Below are 27,407 nucleotides of genomic sequence, written 5' to 3'. Positions count from 1 at the left end.
TTGCTTCTAAACACTGCTTTAGCTGTGTCCCAGAGATTCTGGTACGTTGTCTTTGTTCTCATTGGTTTTAAAGAACTTACTTATTTCTGCCTTAATTTCGTTATTTACCCAGTAGTCATTCAGGAGCAGGTTGTTCAGTTTCCGTGTAATTGTGCGGTTTTGAGTGAGTTTCTTAATCTTGAGGTCCAATTTGATTGCACTGTGGTCTGAGAGACTGACTGTTACGATTTCCGTTCTTTTGCATTTGCTGAGGAGTGTTTTACTTCCAATTATGTGGTCAGTTTTAGAATGAATGTGACGTGGTGCTGAGAAGAATGTATATTCTGTTGATTTGGGGTGGAGAGTTCTGTAGATGTCTGTTAGGTTCACTTAGCAGAGCTAGTTGAAGTCCTGAATATCCTTGTTAATTTTCTGTCTCGTTGATCTGTCTAATTTTGACAGTGGAGTGTTAAAGTCTCCTACTATTATTGTGTGGGAGTCTAAGTCTCTTTGTAGGTCTCTGAGAGCTTGCTTTATGAATCTGGGTGCTCCTGTATTGGTGCATATGTATTTAGGATAGTTAGCTCTTCTTGTTGCGTTGATCCCTTTACCATTATGTAATGCCTTCTTTCTAGTTCTGATTTTTTGAGGAGCTTTCATTCGGTTTTCTAATAATGCCTATACTGATTTACATTCCCACCAACAGTTTACAAGAGTGTCCTTTTCTTCATGTCCTCTCCCTTGTTTTTGTTCTTTTTTTCTTTTTCATAATAGCCATTGTAACAGGTATGAGGTGCCATCTCATTGTAGTTTTAATTTGCATTCCTTTGATGTTCAGTGACATTGAGCATTTTTGCCCATATGCTTGTTGGCCATTTGTATGTCTTCCTTTGAGAAATATCTCTTCAGGTTCTTTGCCCAATTTTAAATCAGGTTGTTTTCTTGCTGATGAGTTGTTTGCATTCCTTATATATTTTGGATATTAACCCATTGTCAGATGTATGGTTTGCAAATACTTTCTTCCATTCCAGAGGTTGCGTCTTCACTCTGTTGATTGTTTCTTTGGCTGTGTGGAACCCTATTAGTTTGATGCAATCCCATTTGTCTATTTTTGCTTTTTGTTGCCTGTGGTTTTGGGGTCATATCCAGAAAAGTCATTGCTCAAACCAATGTCATGGAGCTTTTTCTGTGTGTTTTCTTTTAGTGGTTTTGCAGTTGCAAGTCTTATGTTTAAGTCATTAAACCATTTTTAGTTGATTTTTATATGCGTTATAAGGGTCTGATTTTTTTTTTTTTACATGTGGATATCTAGTTGTTCCAGCACTGTTTATTGAAGAGCCTGTCTTTTTCCCATTGTGTGTTCTTGGCAATTTTGTGTTTTTAACTGTGTTTTATCCTACTTCTCACTTTGTTTACCATGATGTCAGTTAAGTTTTTCTGATTATTAACTGGCAATAATTTGCCCTTTTGCTTCCACTCAGTTTTTTGTTTTTTGTTTGTTTGTTTGTTTGTTTTTTAACTATAGTTGTCTGAATAACCTAGTAAGTAAATACTCTAGAGGAAGAGACTCTGGGGCTAGGTGGCAATCGAAGAGAGGAAGATAGATTGAGAAACTTTAAGGGAATAAATTATTTTTTCTTTAAGCGCTGCTTAGATTCAGAAGCATCCTACATGTTTGAGAAACTTCTTTTATTTAGACCAGACCATTTGATGCTAACAAGACTAATTTGATATATTGTCTGAAATGGTAAGAACTTTAAATATTTTAAGTCTTTGTATTTGAAATATGTGGCTGATACTATTTTATTACAGATGATGGGCTTGACTTCCTAAAAATAATGGAGATTACCTTCAAACCTGTATAGAAAGCAGTAAAACCTTAAACTAACTCTGTTCTTACTAATCTAGGGAATAATAATATCAGTAATTAGTTTCTTAGAGTTAGCACATGTGAGAGTCATCTATAATGCTTTCTGATTCTCACAGTAACTCTGTAGTATTATATATCCCTATTTTACAGACAAAGATAATCAAGAAGATTAAGTTCTTTGCTGTGTCAGGAAAAGAGACCTCAAACTCAAGTTCGAGAATTAGAGCTTTTTCTGTTACATGTTACTGACTCATTAAAGTTTAAATGTCTTTAAAATTTCTTAAGAATTACCCTAAGTAGATCGTTCTCATCTCACCTTTTAGGTATACTGATTTCCTCTATAATATTTAGAAATAGGTACATTTTGTTTTGTTTTAATTTTAAAACACCCGAGATGGGCATAGAGAAGGCAAAATGATTATTTAAAAAAAATTTTTTTTGTCTGTATTCCATTTTTGAGTCTGCTAATTTTATTTTCTTCCATGTGATGTCAAATAAATATTTGCAGGTAAATTACTGCAATAAATTATTGCAGGTGTATGCTTCAGCTCATGGAATTTCTTGATATACATGAGACCGATTATCTATATTTACAAACAACAGGTGTAATGTATGCCTTTTTTCTTGAAGATTCAGTAAAAAACGAGATGTTGAGAATCTTTGAGTAATACGCTACAAATGCAATTATTTACATTTAAAAAATACTAAAAAAAAGTCTGTAGTGATATTTGTTACTTTAAACCCTGAACCTACTGATGTTTAAACTTTAGAGTGTTTTTAGTACAGTAGGAATATTTTAGCTTAAGGCATTATTCTTCCCAAGTCATCTAGAAAATCTTCATCATTTATTCTCTACTTGACAACTAATTTAAAAAAAAAATACTTTAGTCTTTAAGGACGGTTGTGTTAGGATCTGTTGCTTCCTTATAAAAGTTAAGTGGCCAGGCACAGTGGCCGACACCTGTAATCCCAGCACTTTGTGAAACTGAAACAGGAGGATCACTTGAGCCCATGAGTTTCAGACCAGCCTGGGCAACATTGTGAGACTCTTCTCTACCAAAAAAAAAAAAAAATTTTTTTTTTATTTAACTGTCTGTAGTCCCTGCTATTTGGGAGGCTGAGGCAGGAGGATCACTTGAGCCCAGGAGTTCGAGGCTGCAGCCTGGATGACAGAACAAGGCCCTGGCTCTAAAAAATATATAAATAAATAAAGTTAAGGGTGCTGTGTGGTTTATATATTCAGAAAGAGATTGAGGTAACAGAGTTTTTGGCCAGGTGCTGGCTCACGCCTATAATCCCAGCAACTTGGGAGACCGAGGTAGATGGATCACTTGAGGTCAGGAGGTTGAAACCAGCCTGGCCAACATGGTGAAACCCTGTCTCTACTAAAAATACAAAAAAAAAGTTTGCATTTTAAACCATGAACAGTAATCATAGACTCTCTAATAAATTTGTTGTAAAGATGCTTTTGGTACCAAAAGGGCAGGACATGAATATTTGCCTAAAGGAGGAAGTAAATGAATGTAGCTCTTTATATATTACTTACATCTTTATAATGTGTTGTCATCTGAAGAAATAAATGATAGTTTTGCCTATGCCATTGGGGCCAGGAAGTTATGCTAAAAGTTGATGTTAGCATCCAACTGTATGTCCCTCAAACTCATCTTGCCCTTATCAGTTTCAGCAATCTGAGATTGGCCCTTTATTAATATGTATCTTCCCAGGAGTTTCTAAAAGGTCAGATTTGTTTTGAGCCAGGCCTCCAATGCCTACTCTGTTCTGGATCATACTATGAAAAGAGGAAAAGATCGTTAGTTTGAAAACACACACTTGGACTCCTGTTATTCCATAATCCTTCAGTTACCATTCAGAACATTGTTCAGGGTAGATTTTGTCATGCATCTTATATAATCTTAAGCAGAGCTATATCTTACATCCACTTTGTAAGTTTGATGGCCTCCTTAAAATAATTGGGAACAGTCAAAACGCATTGTAACATTGTGGTATTTATCATCATTATATTTAAAACCTTGTATGAGAGATTTACACCTCTTTTTTTTTTTTTAACTTCCTGAAAGAAAACAAAAAGACTTCTGAAGAAATCTGACTGTCTTGGTCCATCTGTATATGGTCTTTGTGAGTCTGGGCAATCAGTCTTCCTGGGCCTTTCTCTCTTTGCAATTTTGAGATTGGAGATCTTTCTTTTTGTGACTATTTGAGTGTGCCAGAGAAAATTCGAAGTCAGGGAGAAAAACCTTCCAGCAGATGCAGAGATGGAACACTGGAAGCTAATAAAAGCTGCATCCTCTGTAGAGGCTCAGCAAAGGGCTGTCAAAAGTCAGAGTGGAGGGTAGAGCACAGACGTACCTATATTAAGGTATTTCCTGGTTTTTCAGGAGCTGACATGACCTCAGATCATGCTCTGCTCTTCAGAGTTCACTGCAGTTGTTAACCCATTTATGCTGGAGGTTGCAAGTTTTTTGTGTGAAAAATTGGATCTTGGCAGTGACCTTGAGAAGTAGGATATACATAACTCCCACAAGCTTAGAGTACCAATAATGGAACTAAGAGATGAGAGGATTGCTATGTTACATAGTATACAGAAACACAAGAACAGAGTTGGCAACATGGCGGTAAGTAGTTGTATGAGAAGAAATGGCAGGAGGCAGATTGCCTGGCAATACAGAATGAATAGCACAATAGAGGAAGCAGCTGGTAAATCTTGTACTCAGGAGACAAGTGAAGAACACCACTAGAGATTCATTTTTATGGTGACAGAGTCCCATTTCAGTGTCCTTATTCTAAAAGTAATTTTGGCACTTTTATTGGAAAATAGTGGGATGTTAAACTTAGAAACAGTTTAGGAGATGAGACCTATAATGTGAAATGAAATTGTCTAAAGACCATTTTAGGAATACTTCTGTTCTTTATTTCAAATCCTATTTTGATGGTGATTTCAGAATTCGCTTCATTTTCAAGATTTCAAGTGAAATTTATTGGTGTAAATCTGTAGGTCTCAAATAAAAAACAAAGCAGCATTTTCTTACATTAGGTTTTTACAAATAAAATACTCTGGAGTTATTTCTGGTTTGGTTTTGAATTTTTTTTTTTTTTTTTTTTTTTTTTTTTTTTTTTTTTTTTTGAGACGGAGTCTTGCTCTGTCGCCCAGCCTGGGGTGCAGTGGCCAGATCTCAGCTCACTGCAAGCTCCGCCTCCTGGGTTTACAACATTCTCCTGTCTCAGCCTCCCAAGTAGCTGGGACTACAGGCCCCACTACCACGCCCGGCTAGTTTTTTTGTATTTTTTAGTAGAGACGGGGTTTCACCGTGTTAGCCAGGATGGTCTCGATCTCCTGACCTCGCGATCCACCCGTCTCGGCCTCCCAAAGTGCTGGGATTACGCTTGAGCCACCGCGCCCAGCCGATTTTTTTTTTTTTTTTTTTTGAGACAGTGTCTTGCTCTGTTGCCAGGCTGGAGTACAGTGGTGCAGTCATAGTTCACTGCAACCTCAAACTCCTGGGTTCAGGCAATCTTCCCACCTCAGCCTTCAAAATAGCTGGGACTACAGGTGTGCATTGCCATAGCTGGCTAATTTTTGTATTTTTGGTGGAGACAGGATCTCGCTGTGTTGCCCAGGCGGGTCTCAAATTCCTGGTTCAAGCTAACTTGACCTCCCAAAGTGCTGGGATTACAGATGTGAGCTATGGAGTTTCGTTTTTAACCTTAATATTATACTAGTAAGTTCAGTGACTAATTGATAGGGTTACATCACACCATACCCCCAAGTAAAGGTCAGTGAAGATGTTTGGGAAATCATCCTACCTAATAATAAGCAAACTGTGTAATCTTTAAACTAATTAACCAGAAATGGCCCGAGTTGAGAGTGTTATTAATAACTCTCTGTAATTCCTTTTCATCCATTATGATTTTTAACTTGCATTGTGGTTTTTGCTTTTAGTACTATTTCATTTTACCTTAAGGATATTTATATACTTGTAATAGAAATGCTGAAATCAATTTTGTGTAAGTAGTTAAGCAAGAAGTAGGGTTTTGTTTTGTTTTGTTTTGTTTTTTGTTTTTGTTTTTGTTTTTTTTGAGACAGAGTCTCACTCTGTCGCCCAGGCTGGAGTGCAGTGGCGAGATCTCGGCTCACTGCAAGCTCCGCCTCCCTGGTTCACACCATTCTCCTGCCTCAGCCTCCCGAGTAGCTAGGACTAAAGGTGCCCGCCACCATGCCCAGCTAATTTCTTTTTGTATTTTTAGTAGAGATGGGGTTTCCCCATATTAGCCAGGATGGTCTCGACCTTCCGACCTTATGATCTGCCCACCTTGGCCTCCCAAAGTGCTGGGATTACAGGCTTGAGCCACCGCGCCCAGCCGGAAGTAGGTTTTTTTGAAGAGTCAGCTGAAAACAGCTGTTGCCATATTTGGAATTTAAGTTTTTAATTTGAAAATATTATAATTGAGACATTATTGTATATACTTATGGTATACAGCGTGATGTTATGATACATGTATACAATGCAGAATGATTAAATCAAGCTATTTAACATAGCTGTCACCTCAAGTAATGTTTTTGTAGTCGGAAATTTGAAATTTACTATCTCAGGAATTTTGAAATGTAGAATACATTGTTATTAACTTTTCTCACCATGCTATGAAAGTAGATCTCACCAAACTTATTCTTCCTGTCTTAACTGAAACTTTGTACCCTAATTTTAAAAATTTAATACATTTATTTGGTTCAAAATTTAGAGAGTGTAAAAGGATAATCAGTGAAAATCTCTTTCAGTGAGTTTCCATTCTCACATTTTGTACATTATTCCACATGTGTGTGAATGTTGATCATGTAGAATGAATTTCCTAGAAATGGAATTGCCAGTTTACAGAGGTCATGCATTTGTAATTTGGTAGACACTGCTACCAGAATATGAGGATAAGTTGCCCTAAACCCTGTATAAAACTACTTATTATTGTAAACTCTTTCACCTTTGCCAGCCTAATGAATTTTTTTTTAACAAATACTAGTTTCAATTAGCATTTCTCTGAGAAATGTGATGTTTGGGTCTCCTTAAGAGCTATTTATGTTTCTTTTTATCTGAACTGATTGTTGATTCCTTTACCCCCTATTATTTACCATTCTTTTGTTCTTCCTTTCTGAAGTTCAAGTCGCCTCCTGCTTTTTCCTTTTTCTTTGGAGAACTTCCTTTAACCAATTTTTTTTTTTTTTTAAGGTTAGATCTACTGGTGACAAATTATTCTAGTTTTCTGAAAATGTCTTTATTTCATCAGGGTTTAGGGAATGGTTTCAGAATGAAACTGTTCCACCTCAGATCATTAGGCATTAGCGTTTCATAAGGAGTGCTCAGCCTAGATCCCTCGCATGCACAGTTCACAATAGGGTTTGTGCTCCTTTAAGAATCTAATGCTGTCGCTGATCTGACAGGAGCTGGAGCTCCAGTGGTAAGGCTTGCTTGCCTGCCACTCACCTTCTCCTCTGTGACCTGGTTCCTAACATGTGACGGATCAGTACCAGGGACCATGGCTCTTCATCTCCATGTACTGACATTACGTTGACTATGTATATCGATAATTCTATTCAGTTAAATAATACTTGTGACTTTGAGAAGGATACAGTTTCAATCATATTCTCAATATGCCTTAATCATATTTTAAAATATAGTTTAGCACACACTTTGAAACTCAAGCCACAGTCTTACAGAATCAATATTGCTATTGTGATGTCTCCCAATTTTTTTTGCCTTTTTACCCTTCTGTCCTTTAATGCCATCTCTTTCTCAATTATTTTCTCTCATTTTTTTTCTGAGCAGACTTACACGAAAAGGAACGTAAATTAAATTTGCCAAATATCAAAAGAGAGGAACTTTTTATTTATTTGTTTATATTTGAAACGGAATCTCAGTCTGTCTCCCAGGCTGGAGTGCAGTGACGCAATCTCAGCTCACTGCAACCTCTGCCTCCCAGTTCAAGAGATTCTCTGCCTCAGTCTCCCGAGTAGCTGGGATTACAGGTGCCCTCTACCACACTTAGCTAATTTTTGTATTTTTAGTAGAGACGGGTTTCTACATGTTGGTCAGGCTGGTCTCGAACTCCTGACCTCAACCTATCCACCAGCCTTGGCCTCCCAAAGTGGTGGGATTACAGGCATGAGCCACTGCACCTGTACTTTTCATTTTATCATGTTATCTTGCTTCACTAAAATGTTCTCTTCAAAAGCGATGTGTAAATTAAATCATTGTTTATTAAATGTATTTAATACACTTGGTAAGTGGGCTTGCTGTTGTGTGGTATGGTTTTTTGTTGTTTTGGAGACAGGTTCTCACTCTGTTCCCCAAGCTAGAACGTAGTGGTGCAGTCATGGCTCACTGCAGCCTCGACTTCAAGTAATTCTCCCTCCTCGGCCTCCCAAAGTGCTGGCATTACAGGTGTGAGACACCATACCCCCGGCGACCTCCCAGGGTCAAGTGATTCTCCCCCTTCAGCCTCCCAAAGTGCTGGGACTACAGGCATGAGAAGCCATGCCCCTAGCCAATGGGGTTGCTTTTTTTTTGTTTTTTTGTTTTTTAATTTCAAATACTAAATGGGCTTGCTTTTAAAGTATATCAACTGGGATGTATGTCTCATAGGAAAGAATCTCAATGCAAAATAAATAGAAATCAGAGCTGGTAATTAAAGATTTGTTAATTGTGGGGTAAAGAGTTACCTTTTTTTTTTTTTTTTGAGACGGAGTCTCGCTCTGTCGCCCAGGCTGGAGTGCAGTGGCGCTATCTCGGCTCACTGCAAGCTCCGCCTCCCGGGTTTACGCCATTCTCCTGCCTCAGCCTCCCGAGTAGCTGGGACTACAGGCGCCCGCCACCTCGCCCGGCTAATTTTTTTTTTGTATTTTTAGTAGAGACGGGGTTTCATTGTGTTAGCCAGGATGGTCTCGATCTCCTGACCTCGTGATCCGCCCGTCTCGGCCTCCCAAAGTGCTGGGATTACAGGCTTGAGCCACTGCGCCCGGCCAGAGTTACCATATTTTAACAAGTATATTTTATGTTTAAGTGTAGTATTTTTATTTTGCTTGCACAATTTTATGTTTTTATTTCATTATGAATTTCTTTGTTAGATTTCCTAAAAATTTGATCTTTCCCCCCCTGCATATCCCTCAGGTTTATTAGTTTAGCATATATAAGTAGATTTTTCAGATTATATGTTTTTACATACCCACTCTGTCTTACTAGCAGCATTGGTATTGGATTCAGGTTAACAGTTGGGCTCATGAGACAAAATTAGCTTCCCCAGGCACTAAGGCTACTTACCCTTAAGAAAGGATATAGGACAGGAAACGGCATGGTTGGTACATCAACAGCATAGAGGAGCTCTCATGATTTCCAGGCACAGCTTGCATATATCCCAAACATCTCACACTTGATAATGTACATGTTCCTTAGAAACACAACTGGGTAAGGAAGGATTACCTTAGTTCAGTGAAGCCATTACATCTACAGTCTGTTCAGATTTTATACCTTGTTCCCTTTCTCCAGTGCAGCAACATCTCATCAGTACTGGAAAAGCAATCTGGACAGTGAACCAGAAGTCCTTGAAGTTACAAGTAACTTCAGCCAGATTTTCATGTGTCTTGGGTTTAGTATATTCATATAAATTATCAGTTACAAATTTCAAGGATGATTCAGGCACAGCAGCACACGTGCCTGTAGTCTTAGCTACTCAGGAGGCTGAGGGAAGGAGGATTACTTGAGCCCAGGAGTTTGAGGCCAGCCTGTGCAACACAGCAAGACCGCATCTTCATAAATATATAAGTAAATAAACAAGGCTAGGCATGGTAGCTCACACTTGTAATCCCAACACTTACAGAGGTTGAGGCAGGAGGATCCCTTGAGCACAGGAGTTTGAAACCAGCCTAGGCAACATAGGGAGAACTTGCCTCTACAAAAATAAAAGTAAAAAAATTAGCAGGGCATGGTGGCATACACCAGTGTTCCCAGTTACTCAGGAAGCTGAGACAGAAGTATCACTTGAGCCCGGGAGGTCAAGACTGTAGTGAGCTAAGATCTTCACTCTAGCCTGGGCAACAGAGCAAGACCCTGTCTCCAAAGAAAAAAAAAGACAAGGATAAATTTGCCAAATATCAAATCTTCAGATGTTCCTGAGGGTAAGGTGAGGCTAAAGGAAAGGTCACAAATCAGCTGTTAACCCTTTCAACTAAGGTTCTGTAACCAAACAGCCAACAGATAATCCAAAGATATATTTTCTTTGTTCTCCTTGACTTTTTATTATGGAAAATATTAATTTATACACAAGTGAATAAAATAGTATAACAAACACTTGTTCTTTACCTAGCTTTGGGAGTTTATTTATGGCCAAACTTGTTTTACCCATCACTAGCCACCTTTCCCTTTCCTATTACTTTGAAACAAATTCCAGGCATAATATTTTATCAATAAATGTTATTTCTAAAAGATGATTCTTAAAAACAATACCATAATGATACATACATACACATTCCTAAATATAAAATATCCTGACAGTGTTCAGATTGTAACTGTTTCATTAATGTTAATTAATTTTTTGTTGTGTGAATCAATCCAAATAAAGTTCAGACATTGAAATTGGTCTTGTAAGTTGTGTTTTGTTTTTTAATAAATTCTCTTGCCATCTTGTTTTATGTTTCCTTGAAATGTATTTATCAAAAAAGGTAGATCATTTGTCGTGCAGCGTTTTCTATAATTGAACACACTGGATTTTACTAATTGAATACTTACTATGTTATGTAATGTTGATCAGATGCAGTTGTGACTTGAAAAAATTCCTTTTAATGAAAACAGGAGTCACACAGGACTAGTTGTCTCAGTGTTCTGCAGCAGCCACGGGTTATCAGTGCCTCACAAGAAGTTGTAAAACAATGATTTTTGTTTGTTTGTTTTTGTTTTTTGAGACAGAGTCTCGCTCAAGTTCTTTTTCATTTATGCCTGGAATGCTTCTGACAAAGAGCTATTTCCCTTCATCTATTTCATTAGCAAGTGGTACAGTTTGTACCAGAAAGGCCGGATAAATGCTTTATACTTTATGAGTATCACTATGAACTAATGGATTTCTATTATAATCTGATATATTTCAATTTATTGTAGTTCTCATCTATATATCAATATTGTCCCATCTTTGGCGCCGGTTAGCCTCTTCAAATCCAACATGATTTGAATGAGTATATCTTTAGATAGGTCAAGCTCCTCCTAGTTTGTAGTATCTTCTTCTAATTCTTGTTGTATTACACCTTCTAGCTTTACTTACTTATGTTAATTGAATGATCCTTTAAACTCTGAGTTTATTTACCCTTTTTAAAGTTACGGCTTCCTTAACTGAAATAAAATTTCAATTTAAAATGACTTTTTGTAGAGTCCCCAAAACATTCTGTTCATCATGGGCAATTGACTTCCCTCTGTTATCAGTCTCCTCTTGAGCTTGATTTCTTGATTATTAGAAGACTGCTTGGGCATTGAAATATAAGCCCATGCCAATGAAATCAATTTCTTACCTCTCCACGTTTCTGTAAAGCAGTTTTTCTGTTATTTCCCCGCACTAGTTCTGCCAATCTTGATAATAAGAGGGGAAGTGGAAAACTACAAGATTAGAACGTGGGACTCTTCATTGTTATTCTGTGCTTTTAGAAAACTTTCTTATTCAGATGTTTGTTAACATTAGTTTAGCATTTTAGACTCACCTATTTTTTAAAGTTCTTTGGATTAATACAACTTTGACCGATGAATTCTGGAGATCTGGACTCTAATCCTGAGTCTCGACTCCTTTCCTGTATTTTCCAGTTCACATAGCTGGATGATCTAAGTGCTAAATACCGGACTCAGTGAGAATCTGCAGAAAATTTAAATCTCCTTCCACAAAGTTCGTCTAAAAATTGTTGATCAAAACCTTTTTGTTTTTATTAAAGTTAAGAAAGAAGAAAAGAAAAGGCATAAATCATCATCATCTTCCTCCTCCTCATCTAGTGACTCAGATAGCTCAAGTGATTCTCAGTCCTCTTCTGATTCCTCTGATTCTGAAAGTGCTTCTGAAGAGAAATCAAAGAAAAGAAAAAAGAAACATAGGAAAAATTCCCGAAAACACAAGAAAGAAAAGAAGAAGCGAAAGAAAAGCAAGAAGAGGTCTTAATTTTACTTTTCTAATGCTAGCTTTATATTCTGATTCCGTTTTTATAAATAAATCTGTTAGGATTTGGGGTCAATTATATGAAACTGTTAAAATAGTGAGAAATATAGCATGGAGCATAAGACTTTTGATATTCTACAGTCTGTAGATTAAATTTTGGGTACGTTCATTTTCTTTTGAAACAAAACCTATCAGTTCATTTTTTTGTGTACTCAATTAAATGATGGCTTTGGTGTTACAGATTTGTATGTTTTGTAGGAGGATTATGGGATTCATGAAAATTGCAGAAAACCACCAATTGTTTTTCCTATTTTCAGTAGCTCTTATGATAGCATAAGGGTAGAAAGCAGATAATATCCGTGTATTTTACCTTCTTTTCCATTTTGTTTGAAATAATCAGTGTTTGTACTAAAACTTGTCTTCATCTGCCTGTTGCCTCAAATGCAATTAATTTCCATACCCATGTTTTAAAGTATTTTAAATTTATCAGAGCGCGTTGCCCACATAGTTTCATATTTTTTATCCGTTTTGTAGGAAAATATTTTTTGAGAGTGTGATAATCGAAACATTTTGTTTTGTTTGTTTTTTGATTGGTTAGTTGGTTTGTCAGAGGAATAGAAGATTTTTCCCATGCGATCACATCTTTGGTAAGGACAGGATGTTTATATTATAGTGATATAAAGGAAAGAAATACCAACAATTGGATATTTGCGTAAGGACATAATAACCAACTGTAACTTGTTTTGTGTGTTTCTGTTTGTTAAGTGCATCTAGTGAGAGTGAAGCTGAAAATCTTGAAGCCCAACCCCAGTCTACTGTCCGTCCAGAAGAGATCCCTCCTATACCTGAAAATAGATTCCTAATGAGAAAAAGTCCTCCTAAAGCTGATGAGAAGGAAAGGAAAAACAGAGAGAGAGAGAGAGAAAGAGAGTGGTATGTGAATGTGTATATTTTGTCTTACATGGTTTACCATAGAACTTTTCTTCTTTTTAAAAAGTTTTTATTTATTTTAAACAAGATTTAATTGACCTTGTCCCAAGATTGAAATCTTTTTAATAAAATGTTCTTCTGCAAAGTTCTTTTTTGCCAACCACATAATTAGAAAGGTAAATTGACTTAAATTACAAGTAGATTGTGAAGTAGTTACACATAATAAACACTAATACAAAAAAGAGATGTTAAGCTGCATTCTAAACCAATAACAAGATACTGTTTAACCAGTAAAACAAGGTAGTGTTTTATCGTATTATTTGTGTACATTAAACTTTTAAGCAAATAAGAACCTTGGTTTTTCAGTTAATCTAATAGGAAAAACTGCTGTTTTCCTTACTTGGTTTACAGTATTGTAATAAAAACTGATGTCATGTTCAAATCCTGAAAAAATTTTACTATGTAAATCTACATTATTAATATCTGTAATGCTAATTGTTCTTTATCAGTCATTTTAATAACTATGTCCAAAAGTAGAAAAGAATATTGAAATCTTTCTGTTAGTTATGATCAGAAATGCATTGTCATAATACAAATAATAACATTCTTGGCCAGGCATAGGGCTCACACCTGTAATCCCAGCACTTTGGGAGGCCAAGGTGGACAGATCTCTTGAGCTCAGGATTTTGAGACAAGCCTGGGCAACGTGGCAAAACCCCACCTCCACTAAAACAAAAATTAGCTGGGTATGGTGGTGCACGCCTGTAGTCCCAACTACTCAGGAGGCTGAGATGGGAAAATCACCAGAGCCCAGAAAGTTGAGGCTTCAGAGTGCAGTAATCATGCCACTGAGCTCCAGCCTGGGTGATGGGAGTGAGACACTGTCTTAAAAAAAAAAAAAAAAATTTTTGAGTAATCTTTCTATACTTCAATCCTTTCTATACAATAAAAATATAAAAATAGGATGTAGTATTTGAAACTTTGTAATTTTGAGGAGTTGGATTGAGTTAATTTTTCTGCTAGTATTGGAAAGGATGTTTCCAAGGAAATAAAGATTAAAGAAAAAGTATTTGAACAACTTTTCACATATCACTTACATGGATGTTGGTAATGTGCTAATTAAATATTAACTGATGTACTATTTTTGGAAAACAAACAGCTTCCCTTTTTGGTATAAACCATGATATGAATGTTTGACTAATTCAGACCAGCTTGTCGTTGCTTAGTTAACATTACTTAACATTTCTGTATAGTTCTGTTGCAACTTTTAAAGGATAATAAGGTACTTTGGGATAAGATAATTTTAAAATTGTTCTCTCGACAGCATTAGCCCCTTCTGAGCTCTCCTACATTAATTTTTCTTAGCACTATCAAATTAGTTTCGTCTTAGTAATGAGTATATATAGCAGTATTTCTCAATAGGACATGATTGGCATTTCGAGGCAGGAAAGTTCTTCATGCTGACCACATTTCAAGGCCTTAGCATTTCTGCCTCCTGGGCCCTACTTACTAGTAGCACTCTCTGGTCATTCCATTTTGGCTTGATAACCACTGATTATACATTTGTCTTTTGTATCCATGGGGAATTGGTTTCAGGACCCCTTGCAGATACCAAACTATGTAGATGTTTAAGTGTCTTTTGAAAAATAACATAGTATTTGCATATAATCTAATATTCCCATATATTTTAAATCATCTCTAGATTACTTATAATATCTAGTGTGTTATGATAATCTATATAATAATATAGTGTAAATGCTATGTAAATACTTGTTTTACTATATTTGGGGGTTTTTTAATTTTTTTATTTTTTCAGTTGGGTTTTTTCCCCTTCAAATAGTTTTAATCCCTGGTTGGTTGAATCTTCAGATGTGGAACCTCCGGATACAGGGACGAACTGTATATAGAATTCTAAATTTGTTAATTTAAGATGAATAAAGCTGTATTCTACAGATTCATTTTTATTTTTATTTTATTATTATGGTTTTTTGTTTGTTTGTTTGTTTGAGACAGAGTCTCGCCCTGTCGCGCAGGCTGGAATGCAGTGGCATGATCTCGGCTCACTACAACCTCCGCCTCCCGGGTTTAAGCGATTCTCCTGCCTTGGCCTCCTGAGTAGCTGGGACTATAGGCGCGTGCCACCACGCCCAGCTAATTTTTTGTATTTTTAGTAGAGATGGCGTTTTACTGTGTTAGCCAGGATCTTGATATGCTGACCTCGTGATCCGTCCACCTTGGCCTCCCAAAGTGCTGGGATTATAGGCATGAGTCACTGTGCCCCGCCTAGATTCATTTTTATTAAAATCACACATCATGGGGCCGGGCATAGTGGCTGACATCTGTAATCCCAGCATTTTGGGAGGCCTTGGCGGGTGGATTGCTTGAGCTCAGAGGTTCAAGCCTGGGCAACATGGTGAAACCCTGTCTCTACCAAAAATACAAAAAATTAGCCAGGCATGGTGGTGCATACCTGTAGTTCCAGCTACTTGTGAGACTCAAGTGGGAGGATAGCTTGAAACCAGGAAGACAGAGGTTGCAGTGAGTCAAGATCACACCACTACACCCCAACCTGGGTGACGGAGTAAGACCCCGTCTCAAAAGAAATAATAATAAAGGACTTTTTTTTTTTTGAGACAGAGTCTTGCTCTGTTGCCAGGCTGAAGTGCAGTGGCGCAATCCCGACTCACTGCAACTCTGCCTCCTGGGTTCAAGCAATTCTCCTGCCTCAGCCTCCCGAGTAGCTGAGATTACAGGCACGTGCCACCACACCCAGATAATATTTGTATTTTTAGTAGAGACAGGGTTTCACTATGTTGGCCAGGATGGTCTCGATCTCTTGACCTTGTGATCCGCCCGCCTTGGCGTCCCAAAGTGCTGGGATTACAGGCGTGAGCCATCATGCCAGGCCAACAAAAGTTGTTTTTAAAATTGTGTTAACTTTCTCTTTGCTTTCTTCTAGTAATCCACCTAACTCCCAGCCTGCTTCATACCAGAGACGACTTTTAGTTACTAGATCTGGCAGGAAAATTAAAGGAAGAGGACCAAGGGTAGGTGATTCTTTCTCCCAGAGATCTTCACAATACTGCATTTGTCTTCCTTAAATAATTTTAGGGTGTTTCTTAAATATTATTTTAATGTGCAAGTAAGTAAAATTTAGGGGAGACACAAACATTGAATTACATATTCTCTTTCTTAAACAGCTTCTGTATGTTGGTACTTCACAACAGAAAATCCATGATATATAGATTTTACATTTACATGGTATAAAATGGGATCGAGGTCTTTCTTGTCTCCATTGTTACTTTGCAATCACTGTATTTCTATTCTTGTTAAAAATAAATAAAACTTAACCTTATTCTTGTATTTTATTCTTTTTTTATTTACTAGAGTGTCCTCATCAGAATTTAAATATCTTCTGCTTTCAAAACTTTATAGAAACTTGGCTACACTTTTCTGTCTTATGTCTTCACTTCCTACTTATTCCTCAAGCATTTCAGTTGTCTTCCACTAGCACTGTTCTGCTGAAAACAGCACTTGATGCATAATTAGCTCCATATCACAAAATCCAGTGGATCATTTTTAGCATTTTTAGTCTTCATCTTACTTGCTGCTTGTAATATTCTTTCCACATTTCTTTTTTTTTTTTTTTTTTTTTGAGATGGAGGCTCACTCTGTTGCCCAGGCTGGAGTGCAGTGACGCGATCTTGGCTCACTGCAACCTCTACCTCCCAGGTTCCTTTTTTTTTTTTTTTTTTTTCCCCGAGATGGAGTCTCGCTCTGTCACCCAGGCTGGAGTGCAGGGGCCTGATCTCAGCTCACTGCAAGCTCCGCCTCCCGGGTTCATGCCATTCTCCTGGCTCAGCCTCCCGAGTAGCTGGGACTACAGGCGCCCGCCACCTCGCCCGGCTAGTTTTTTGTATTTTTTAGTAGAGACGGGGTTTCACCGTGTTAGCCAGGATGGTCTCGATCTCCTGACCTCATGATCCGCCCGTCTCGGCCTCCCAAAGTGCTGGGATTACAGGCTTGAGCCACCGCGCCCAGCCAACCTCCCAGGTTCAAGCAGTCCTCCTGCCTCAGCTCCCCCTAGCAGCTGGGATTACACCATGCCCAGTTAATTTTTGTATTTTTAGTAGATATGGGGTTTCACCATGTTGCCCAGGCTGGTCTCAAACTCCTAACCTCAGGTGATCCACCTGCCTCGGCCTCCCAAAGTGCTGGGATTATAGGCGTGAGCCACTGTGCCCGGCCTCCACATTTCTTTTATCACATATTCTTTCTATCTCTCTAGCCAGTCTGTTGTACATTTCTAATGCTAGCTCATACTCCTTAAACTGACCTTTTTTTTGAGACAGGATCTCACTTTTACCCAGGCTGGAGTGCAGTGGTACAATCAAGGAACACTGCAGCCTCAACCTTGCAGTCTCAAGCAATCCTCCCACCTCAGCCTCCCAAGTAGCTGGGACTACAGGTGTGCAGCACCACATCTGGCTAATTTTTGTATTTTTTTGTAAAAATGAGGTTTCGCCATGTTGCCCAGACTGGTCTCGAACTCCTGAGCTCAAGCAATCTGCCTGTCTTTAGCCTCCCAAAGTCCTAGAATTACAGGCATGAGCCACCGAGTCCAGCCATTTACCTAACCTTTAAATACTGTAGTACCTCAAGGTTCCCATTCAACTCTTCTCACACTGCATATACTCCTTGAGCAATTTCATGACTCCCATGGCTGGTAATTGTCAAATTTTTTCTGCATTTTTTAGCTCCAAAGACTCATTTGACTAATGAGTACCTCAAACTTGGCTTTTACGAAGTTGAGCACGAGCTCTTCCTCTTCAAATCTGAACCTTCTTTAGGTTACTGATTTTAGTGACTGGCACCACCACCTGTGCAGTTCCTTCCCAAGAATAATCTGATTCTCCCCTTTCGATTTATACCTTAACTATGCAAATAACTTAACTATTTTAAGATACATAGAGGTATCTTACCCATCACCGAATACTGTCATTTCTGCCTCCTAAATACTCGGAAATTCATGTGTTTCAAGCTTTACCCCTGCCATGTTAATTCAACTCCATCATATTGTCTGAACTGTAAATTTTGATAGTTCTCAATTTTTTTTAATCTCAGTATCTCTTTCATGTTAAAAATTACTGAGGACCCAAAAGAACTTTTGTTGGTGTGGGTTATATCTATCAATATTTACTCTTTTAGGAATTAGTACTGAGAAATATTTAAAACATAAGAATATATAAGCACACGTTCCATTAGCTGTGAAGGTAATGATATCAAAACATGTAAACTGAATAACACTATTGTATGATAATGAAAGAATGAAAATGGAAAAGGCAAATGTTGTGATATTATTATGAAAATAGTTTTGACCCCTGAGCCTTTAAATCCCAGATCCCACTTTGAGATTCACTGTCTAATCTTTTTTTAAATAGTAGCCAGAATTGTCATTTAAAAATGAAAGTCTGATTTTTGTGCTACCATTGATCTTAGGATAAATCCAAAATTACTACGATGGCCTATGACACTTCACAAAACCTAGTCCTTGCTTACCTCATCAATGTTATCTAGTACTAGTTTCCCTTGTAATTTTTAGCTTTGGCCATATTTGGTCTGTCTTTTCTTCTTAACTCGGAAACTTCCTGTCTCAGCATCTTTTCCCTTTTCCTTTTATACACATTCTATTGTAGCTGCATGTATGTTTAACATAACTAATTATATGTTCATTCACATGCTCTCCAAGTCCTGTAGACTATAAGTTCCAGGAAAGCACACTCATATATCTTGGCTCACTAATGTTCTCTCAGTATGTAGTAGAGTGTTTGGTCATCCTAAGGGTTGAATAAGTGAACATCTACACATATACTCTATTTTCTCCACAATATGAGAAATGGTTGCTTTGAAACATTAAGTATATATAACATTTAGATTGAACTTGGCAACTTATAAGTTGCTCTAGCATTACTTGGATAGGACTCTTCCATGGAGAAGACGTGTATGGCTAGTGGCTAGAGTTTTTGTGATTAATGTTTCTTAACTTGGAATTTGCAACATGACAACTTAAGTTTCTCTGCCTCATTGATTTCCTACATGAAAATTGGGAAATTTTAGTAATTTTCAGGGCATAGAAATATCAGACGTTTTATTTTAACCTAGAAACATATGCTTTGTAGCTACTATTATAATGCTTTTTATGTATTTTTAAATTTTGTACCCCTTACTACCTCCTGACCCTCGAGCCCAGTACTTCCCTCTCTCCCAGCACTCATGTGAGTCCCTCTATACTTTTATACATTAATTTTTCCCCCTTTTAATTTTCTTTAGCGTTACCGAACTCCTTCCAGATCCAGATCAAGGGATCGTTTCAGACGTAGTGAGACTCCTCCACATTGGAGGCAAGAGATGCAGAGAGCTCAAAGAATGAGGGTATCAAGCGGTGAAAGATGGATCAAAGGGGATAAGTAAGATTTAACTATTATTTCAAATGTAATAAGTATTTGTTTTTACTATTATACATAAAGTTATTTTATTGTCATTTTAATTATTGCTGAATACCTTAAGAAGAGTAGAATATCATTTTAGCCAATAATATCTACAATTCTTTTTCTAATAACATTTCCCCAATCCTTTTTCTTATTTTTTAGGAGTGAGTTGAATGAAATAAAAGAAAATCAGAGAAGTCCAGTTAGAGTAAAAGAGAGAAAAATAACGGATCACAGGAATGTATCTGAGAGTCCAAACAGAAAAAATGAAAAGGAAAAGAAAGTTAAAGACCATAAATCTAACAGCAAAGAGAGAGACATCAGAAGAAATTCAGAAAAAGATGATAAATATAAAAACAAAGTGAAGAAAAGGGCCAAATCTAAAAGTAGGAGTAAGAGTAAAGAGAAATCAAAGAGTAAAGAAAGAGATTCAAAACATAATAGACATGAAGAAAAGAGGATGAGGTCACGGAGTAAAGGAAGGGATCATGAGAATGTTAAAGAAAAAGAAAAGCAGTCTGATTCTAAAGGAAAAGATCAGGAAAGGAGTAGAAGTAAAGAGAAGTCTAAACAGTTAGAATCAAAGAGTAATGAGCATGATCATAGTAAAAGTAAGGAAAAGGATAGACGTGCACAATCCAGGAGTAGAGAATGTGATATAACTAAAGGTAAACACAGTTATAATAGCAGAACAAGAGAACGAAGCAGAAGTAGGGACAGAAGCAGAAGAGTGCGATCAAGAACCCATGACAGAGATCGCAGCAGAAGCAAGGAGTACCATAGATACAGAGAACAGGAATACAGGAGAAGAGGACGGTCACGAAGCCGAGAGAGAAGAATGACACCAGGAAGATCAAGAAGTAAAGATAGGAGGAGAAGGAGGAGAGACTCACGGAGCTCAGAGAGAGAAGAAAGTCAAAGCAGAAACAAAGAAAAATACAGAAACCAAGAAAGTAAGAGCTCACACAGAAAAGAAAATTCTGAGAGTGAGAAAAGAATGTACTCTAAAAGTCATGATCATAATAGCTCAAATAATAGCAGGGAAAAAAAGGCTGATAGAGATCAAAGTCCCTTCTCAAAAATAAAACAAAACAGTCAGGACAATGAATTAAAGTCCTCTACATTGAAAAATAAGGAGGATGAGAAGATCAGATCCTCAGTGGAAAAAGAAAACCAAAAATCAAAGGGTCAAGAAAATGACCATGTACATGAAAAAAATAAAAAATTTGATCATGAATCAAGCCCTGGAACAGATGAAGACAAAAGTGGATGAGTGAGTGATATAAACTTCCATTCTGTTTCGAATTTTAAGTTTGAGAGACTTGCTAATGAATCTCCTTTATGTTGTTTTCCTTTTCATTGTTTTTGGGTTGTTTTATGTTTGTCCTTTTTTCTTAATGTGGATTTCATTGAGTTGATCTTTTGATAATCTGCAATGTGGATAATTTGTACTGCTAAAGTTTTAATAAACTTGAAATGAGAAAAACACTTTGGTGTAGTACTGTGTGCTGTGTTTAACTATTTTATGTATGCATTACTGTGTTGCAACAATTAGCCAATAGCATCCTAATTTGTTTAGTCAGCCATTTGGAATGGTTGCAATGCATTGTTACAAAAGCTTGTGTTTCTCATGATTAAAGTAACTTTAGAAGCCACTAGAAGACATCTTGTATAGATTTTCTGATTGCGTTAATAATAGAGGTTTGCAGCGGTTTCTTTTAATTACACAGAAGCAGGGTCCTAATAACCTGAGATCTTAAGTCATAACTTTTGATTTTATAGTAATTTGTGCTTTAAATAGATGTTTAGTTATTTATATTGCACTTCATACTCTATTCTTTATAGTTTGAGCCATAGCTTGTTTCCTATTAATGCTTTTCCTGTCTAGTTGTGTTTTACTTAACTGCCTATAAAAATCATAAGAGTAATTTTTTTCAGTTGATGTACTGATTGAGCTTGAGTTGCTGTTATACAGCATTTGACAGGAACTATACCTTGGAAAATCAGATTGTGATTCTCAATTCTGTGTTGCTTTTGGTTTGAAGAGTTTTGGGAACGTTTTAATTATTATTACCCTTCTCTAAAATTTAAAAAAAAGAGAAAAAGCATTTCTCATTAAAACATACCATTTGCGCAGGTCCTTAAGCTATACAGATTCTAAAAATTGTTAGTATTGATGCATTACCTTCTAAGATTTCTCTTTTTTGGCCTCCAACCTATATAGAGTTGAGTGTTAACTCTGCATGGATTTTGTTTGTTTCTTTTAATTGAACTGCTCTAACTCTCATAGCTGTGAGTTCCAAGTGGCAAGAAAATGCATCTTTTCTATATATGTATCACGATAGGCTATAGCATGTTTATGACTCTGGTTTCTTTCTATTCAGGTGGTTTTATACCATTACTGTTAATGTTATTTTAACTTGGCATGTATAACATTGCCATATAGAGTAGAGTAGAAAGTTGCAAATTTTGATAGTTTACAGAGTTAAACACTAAACATATCCAAAGTCCATTTAGAGTTTTGGGTGTTGTATTTTGCCATTTTTGTGATGTGTGGCCTTTTATTCTGTAATGTCATTTCTAAATAAAACATTGAACATCCAGCAAACGTAAAACCTGCCTCATTTGAAAGGAAATTTCAAAATTCCAATTAATAGTATTCTCTAGAGAGTTTTGTACTTTAATATTTGTCAGTGTGGTGTCAACTCTGTTACCAAGATAGCTTCTTGGTAAATCCGGTAGCTACTCAATGCTATTTGTACTGAATAAAGCAGTGCTTAACATGATACTTCCCATTATTGATTAATGCAATATTGATATATTTGGCGTTGTGGTAGCTGTTGCAGAATGAATAGTGTAATGACCATAAGATTGCTTGGGAAATTGTAATACAGATATCCACAATGAATTCTTTCCAAATTTTTTTTTTCTGATGATGAAAGTTGTAGATGTTTATTATAATCCAGGGTGATTGATTTCTTAGAGACTGACCACAAACCCACATTAGGGATAATTGAGTCTGAGTGCCCAAGCTATATAATGTTACGTATTTTAAGCAAGTTATTGTTTGTCCTAATTTCAGTTAACTGCATTTTAAAATTGTTGTTATAAACTATTTGAGCTTTAAGAAAGGTGTTAAGAAAGGATTTCTAATAACAGTTAAGTCCATGCTAAGTAAAAATTCTTATATGTTGTCTGATCCCAGAGCTTTATCTAAAAATTATACACAAGGATGTCCAAATCTTAGAGTTTCAAAAAGGAACCATAGGGAGAAAATTGTAGTAATTTCTATTCCCAGTATTCTGTTTGGGTTATCAAAAGAGCAACTCCATGCTCTGCATTATTGATAGTCCTTATTTTAAAGTTTTATTAGCTCTCTTTACAGAGCAGATGTGAAGGAGTTGAGAGAAGGACAATCAACTAGATTTTATTTTTAGAATATAAACATTTTTTAAATGACTAAACAGCATTAACTGTACCTCAAGATCTGCGCATGCATCTGAATAGCACATGGCTCAAATGGTCCTTTCCTTTTGTTACATTTAGTAGTTGTGCCATCTTTAATTTTTGCTTTGAACATTGTTTTCCTAAAAGTCAACTATTACTTTCTCATCAAGTTGGTTTTATAGTTACGTCTGAATTTATGGTTCATGTCAAAGTATCTTTGACTTAATATCCTTTTAAAAATATTTAAGCTGATGTATTTTTATTGCTCAGTTGGTGATAGCTGAGAAAACTTTTTCAATATGTAGAATTTTCATGGTTATTTTGTATGAATTATTTTTCTGGGTAAGCCATCTGCCACAGAAATTGACACTATGGTGAGATTAATGTTACTGAAATAAGCAGTAGAGAAGCTACTGGATTGCTTTAAAACATTCTTTGATTAAATTACTCTATAGTTGGTAAGTTCATAGAGCAATGTAGTTTTCTTTTAAGTTACTTAATTGAAGCTCTCAGAAGTTGCAAAGAATGTATCTGATAAATCTGCCTTTGCACAAGTGTGATGCTGATGCATGGACGGCTTTGCTGAATGGCCTTTGATATTTGTGCCTAGTGGAAGGTATGGAGCTAAACAATTAAAGATCTCTTCATTATGGATAGGCACACATTGGATCTCTGGTATTTTGGGTGTATTTTGGGTAGTGGTATTAACTTGACAATTCTAATTTATTTTAGTTAGTATATGTAGCAAGTTAGTATGTTTCTTAGTAGTTTATTGTACTTCATTCCAGTTAGTAATATAGTTTTCATCACATTAAACTTTTTATGCTAAATTTCTGTAGAAGCTTGTTGAGTTTGCCTTCACCAGAAGGTACTTTAAATACCTACCATATAGCTGATTTGTTATAAAGAAACAAAATGGGTATTCTTTTTCCTTTTGATTATGTTTACTGTAATTATTTCATTTTGGATTAATACATTTACAGTTGAATAAACTAAGGATTATAGGTTGATAAGCTGTTTATTGTGAAAAGATGTGTTTTGTTACAAATACTTGTTTTAAAAATTAATAAGCCCCAGGAAGTACAGCATTGACTGGCACAACTGCCCACAGTGGGCTTCCCAACTAACTGCCTTCAGTGGATTCAGGCAAGTGCAAAGTCTTTGGCCTGTTATGTGACGAAGAGGTATATATTAAAGGAAAAGAAAAATGACATGAATAAGAACATTCCATCAATAAGGTTGAAGTAGGGAGTTGTTGAGGGGTTTGGTTTGTTTTAAAAGTTATGGGAAGGAGTGGTGGGGTGGATTTGTGTTTGACTTGTTTTCTTTAAGCAAATTCCGTATGTTACCAAAAGCACATGCTGTATATTTTCTTCCCCTTTTGTGTGTATATAGTATTTTGAAAGATAAATGAATTGGGTGTTTGTATGTGGGATGTACAAAATTGTGGCCGCTCTCTTTGTGGAAGGAAAAAACATAAATGAAGTTAATGCACTTCTTTTCCTAGCCCAAAAGTCACTGTGATTATATTTTTTTAATGAAATTTAGAAATAAAGCTGTTGTCTTCTCAATTGTAAAATTAGTTTCAAAATGCTGCTTCTCTTATCATTAGTCTAGTAATTGTTGAACTGTTTTCTGCAAACTGCATTTTACAAAATTTAAACTTGGAAGCTGTATTAACTTTTATAGTTAAACATTGTATTAAATAAACTATACTATAATAAACAGTTTGGTTTTGTATTTTTTAAATTGTATTATCCCGCCTTTTAAAAATCAAAAGCTAAATAATGAAAATAAACCAATTAAAACATACTTTTCCTCTCAGAGATATACAGTTATTTACATTATGAAAAAACTGAACAAAGAGTTTTAACAATACTGAGCTTTAAGAATTTAGCCAGCAGGGACAATTTCCAGGTTTGAGAATAAGTTCTAATGTAAATATTTAATCATAATACTTAAGATTGTAGTGTGTCTTTTGTCCGAGCAAACTTTTAAGGTTAAGCTCAGAATTTGTATTACTGTCTACTAGAGTACTACCATTTGCTTCTTAAGTCCTCCGCATTTTTTTCAGCATTAGGATTACTGTAATAGATCCTGTGTCTATAACACAGTGGTAAAGTCATGTAAACATAAATGTTAATTGAATTCTGTAAAACAATTACCTAGTTTGGGGGTGTTTTTTCTTACGTTAGACATATTTAGGGAAAATGCACTTAGTTAACTTGAGAGTGAGTCATTGAAAATATATGCCTCATACTGAATATTGACATTGAAAAAAAGGTATATACCTGGGTGAAAACCTGAATATTCAGTAGTTTGTATGTATTAACAGGTGAATATTAAACTCTCAAAATCTGGAGTGTTCTTAAAAGCTTTATCCAAGAAAATGTATAAAATGTGAGTGCAACAAATGAACTGCAAATTGTGTATTAAAATACTTCAGGCATCAATTTGCTTTTTCTGTTTCCTTTTTTTTTGGGGTGGGGGACGGAGTCTCGCTCTGTCACCCAGGCTGGAGTGCAGTGGCGCGATCTCAGCTCATTCACTACAAGCTCCGCCTCCCTGGATCACACCATTCTCCTGCCTCAGCCTCCTGAGTAGCTGGGACTACAGGCGCCCACCACCACGCCTGGCTAATTTTTTTTTTTTGTATTTTTAGTGGAGACAGGGTTTCACCGTGTTAGCCAGGATGGGCTCGATCTCCTGACCTCGTGATCTGCCCACCTCGGCCTCCAAAAGTGCTGGGATTACAGGTGTGAGCCACCACGCCCGGCCTGCTTTTTCTGTTTACTTTCTAGGTTTCTTTCCTAAACATATTTCCTTACCTGATAACTTTTTGTTTTCATAATTTTTGTATTTCCCTGCTCCCATCAAAGTCCTCTCAGGACTCAGAATGCCTTGTTCCAAGTTATGTCTTTGCCACAGATTTTATCTACGAGTTTCTCTTATCAAATTAGCAGATTAGAGCAGTTGAGTTTCCACTGCTGTGCCATTCAGTTCTTTTCACTGAATTATTTTGTGATTATTTAAAAACATCGTGTAGCCTTACCTTTCTTCTCAATGTCCTTTAGTAGAAAGCCCAGCCCAATTTAAAGTAAAATAAATTGTATATGTAAGGCAGAAAAACTAGTAATGTCTGGTGTTTTATGTTATCCTGCACTCAAGCTAAGTTGGTTGTATAACAAATTTATGTAATTAACCATTTCGTAGAAACTTATTTCCTGTTTTATAATATGGGAGAAGATAGCTGTCTAAAATTACTAATTACAACTATATATTGTATTTATGTAATTTAAAGGAAAGGATATATAGCAGAAGTTCCCAGACTTTCTTGGTTCACTTTACCTGTGTGTCTCAGTAATTTTAACATGGTGTTATCCCTGGGCCAGAAGAAATACCTAACATCTGTTTATTAAATAGTTTAAAAGGCCAGGAGCACACCTATAATCCCAAAACTTTGGGAGGCTGAGGCAAGAGGATTGCTTGAGTCCAAGAGCTTGAGTCTGCAGTGAGTTGTGATCATGCCACTGCACTCCAGCCTGGGCCACAGGTGAGACCCAATCTCTAATAAAAAATAAATAGAAAGTTCACATAGCTAAAGTATATCTAACAACTTAGCCATTTGAAATTTTAAAAAATATGTTTACAGTTCCATTCTTAACCACAATGAGTTACTAATGGGATGTCTGCAACTGTTGGTCACAGCACAACTTCTCAAACCTCAGATCAGATCACATATACCATCTCCTATAATACATTGATTTTGTGCAATATATGTTTTATCCCATCAACTGCTGAAAATCCAGCTTTACAGACAGGATGTCATCAAAAGGCAGAGTTTTAGTATGTTGAACTACCTCTAGCTAGTCTTACAGATGTCAGGTAGTTTGTTTCAAAAGTTTAAACTGTCCCACCAGCTGTGCCTTTGTGAGTTCACGGTGGTTCCTCAGTATGCCTTGGCACACAATTTGGGAATCAGTAGATAACAGTGTTAAAATAACCAGCTATTTTACTCCTTTAAAACAGTTCGTAAAACTTGAGGTCCATAAACCCACAAACAGTAACTCAGAATGATGGTTGCCCACAGAATCTGCCATTTTAAAAAAGTATAACCCAGATATACTGAGCCACAGTGTTGGATGTATGTTAGTCACTGTGCTGTGCAGTGTATTAGAGGGCATTGTGGAAGTCCTTAAAACTATATGCAGAATTGTAGAGTATATGTGTGTGTGTACCTTACTGCTGAAAAAGCCACCAAGTTTTATCAGATTCCAAGAGGCTCATAAGTAATGTTTGCTCAAGACTTGGTCTCTTAGAGAATGATACACTGAACAATTTACACCTTTACCCAGCATTCCCATTTGTAGGAATCTATCTCAAAGGTTAACCGACAAAAATATGGGGGAAAAAAAAAAAAGGCAGCTGTTAATTACAGAATTTGTAATAGCAGAAGACTGGAAACCACACAAACATCTATTGGTATACCACTGGTTGAATAAACAGGT

At 36.5% G+C, this 27,407-nt stretch overlaps 1 protein-coding gene across 2 annotated transcripts in view; it reads left to right on the top strand.

The window, feature by feature from the left end:
- Nucleotides 1–24,624, top strand: part of PPIG (peptidylprolyl isomerase G) — a 60,245-nt gene extending 35,621 nt beyond the window's left edge. For both annotated transcript variants that reach the window (XM_050751444.1, XM_050751443.1), the window contains exons 10-14: nucleotides 11,817–12,030; nucleotides 12,800–12,967; nucleotides 15,924–16,011; nucleotides 19,295–19,431; nucleotides 19,615–24,624. In XM_050751444.1, the coding sequence (XP_050607401.1) occupies nucleotides 11,817–12,030; nucleotides 12,800–12,967; nucleotides 15,924–16,011; nucleotides 19,295–19,431; nucleotides 19,615–20,725 (1,718 nt within the window). In that variant the 3' untranslated portion in view covers nucleotides 20,726–24,624. The remainder of the gene's footprint in view (nucleotides 1–11,816; nucleotides 12,031–12,799; nucleotides 12,968–15,923; nucleotides 16,012–19,294; nucleotides 19,432–19,614) is intronic.
- Nucleotides 24,625–27,407: the final 2,783 nt, after the last annotated feature.

This window comes from Macaca thibetana, chromosome 12, assembly GCF_024542745.1.
Source record: "Macaca thibetana thibetana isolate TM-01 chromosome 12, ASM2454274v1, whole genome shotgun sequence".
NCBI lineage: Eukaryota > Metazoa > Chordata > Mammalia > Primates > Cercopithecidae > Macaca > Macaca thibetana.
Note: the sequence above shows the minus strand (reverse complement) of the source record. Positions and strands in the feature narration are given on the sequence as shown.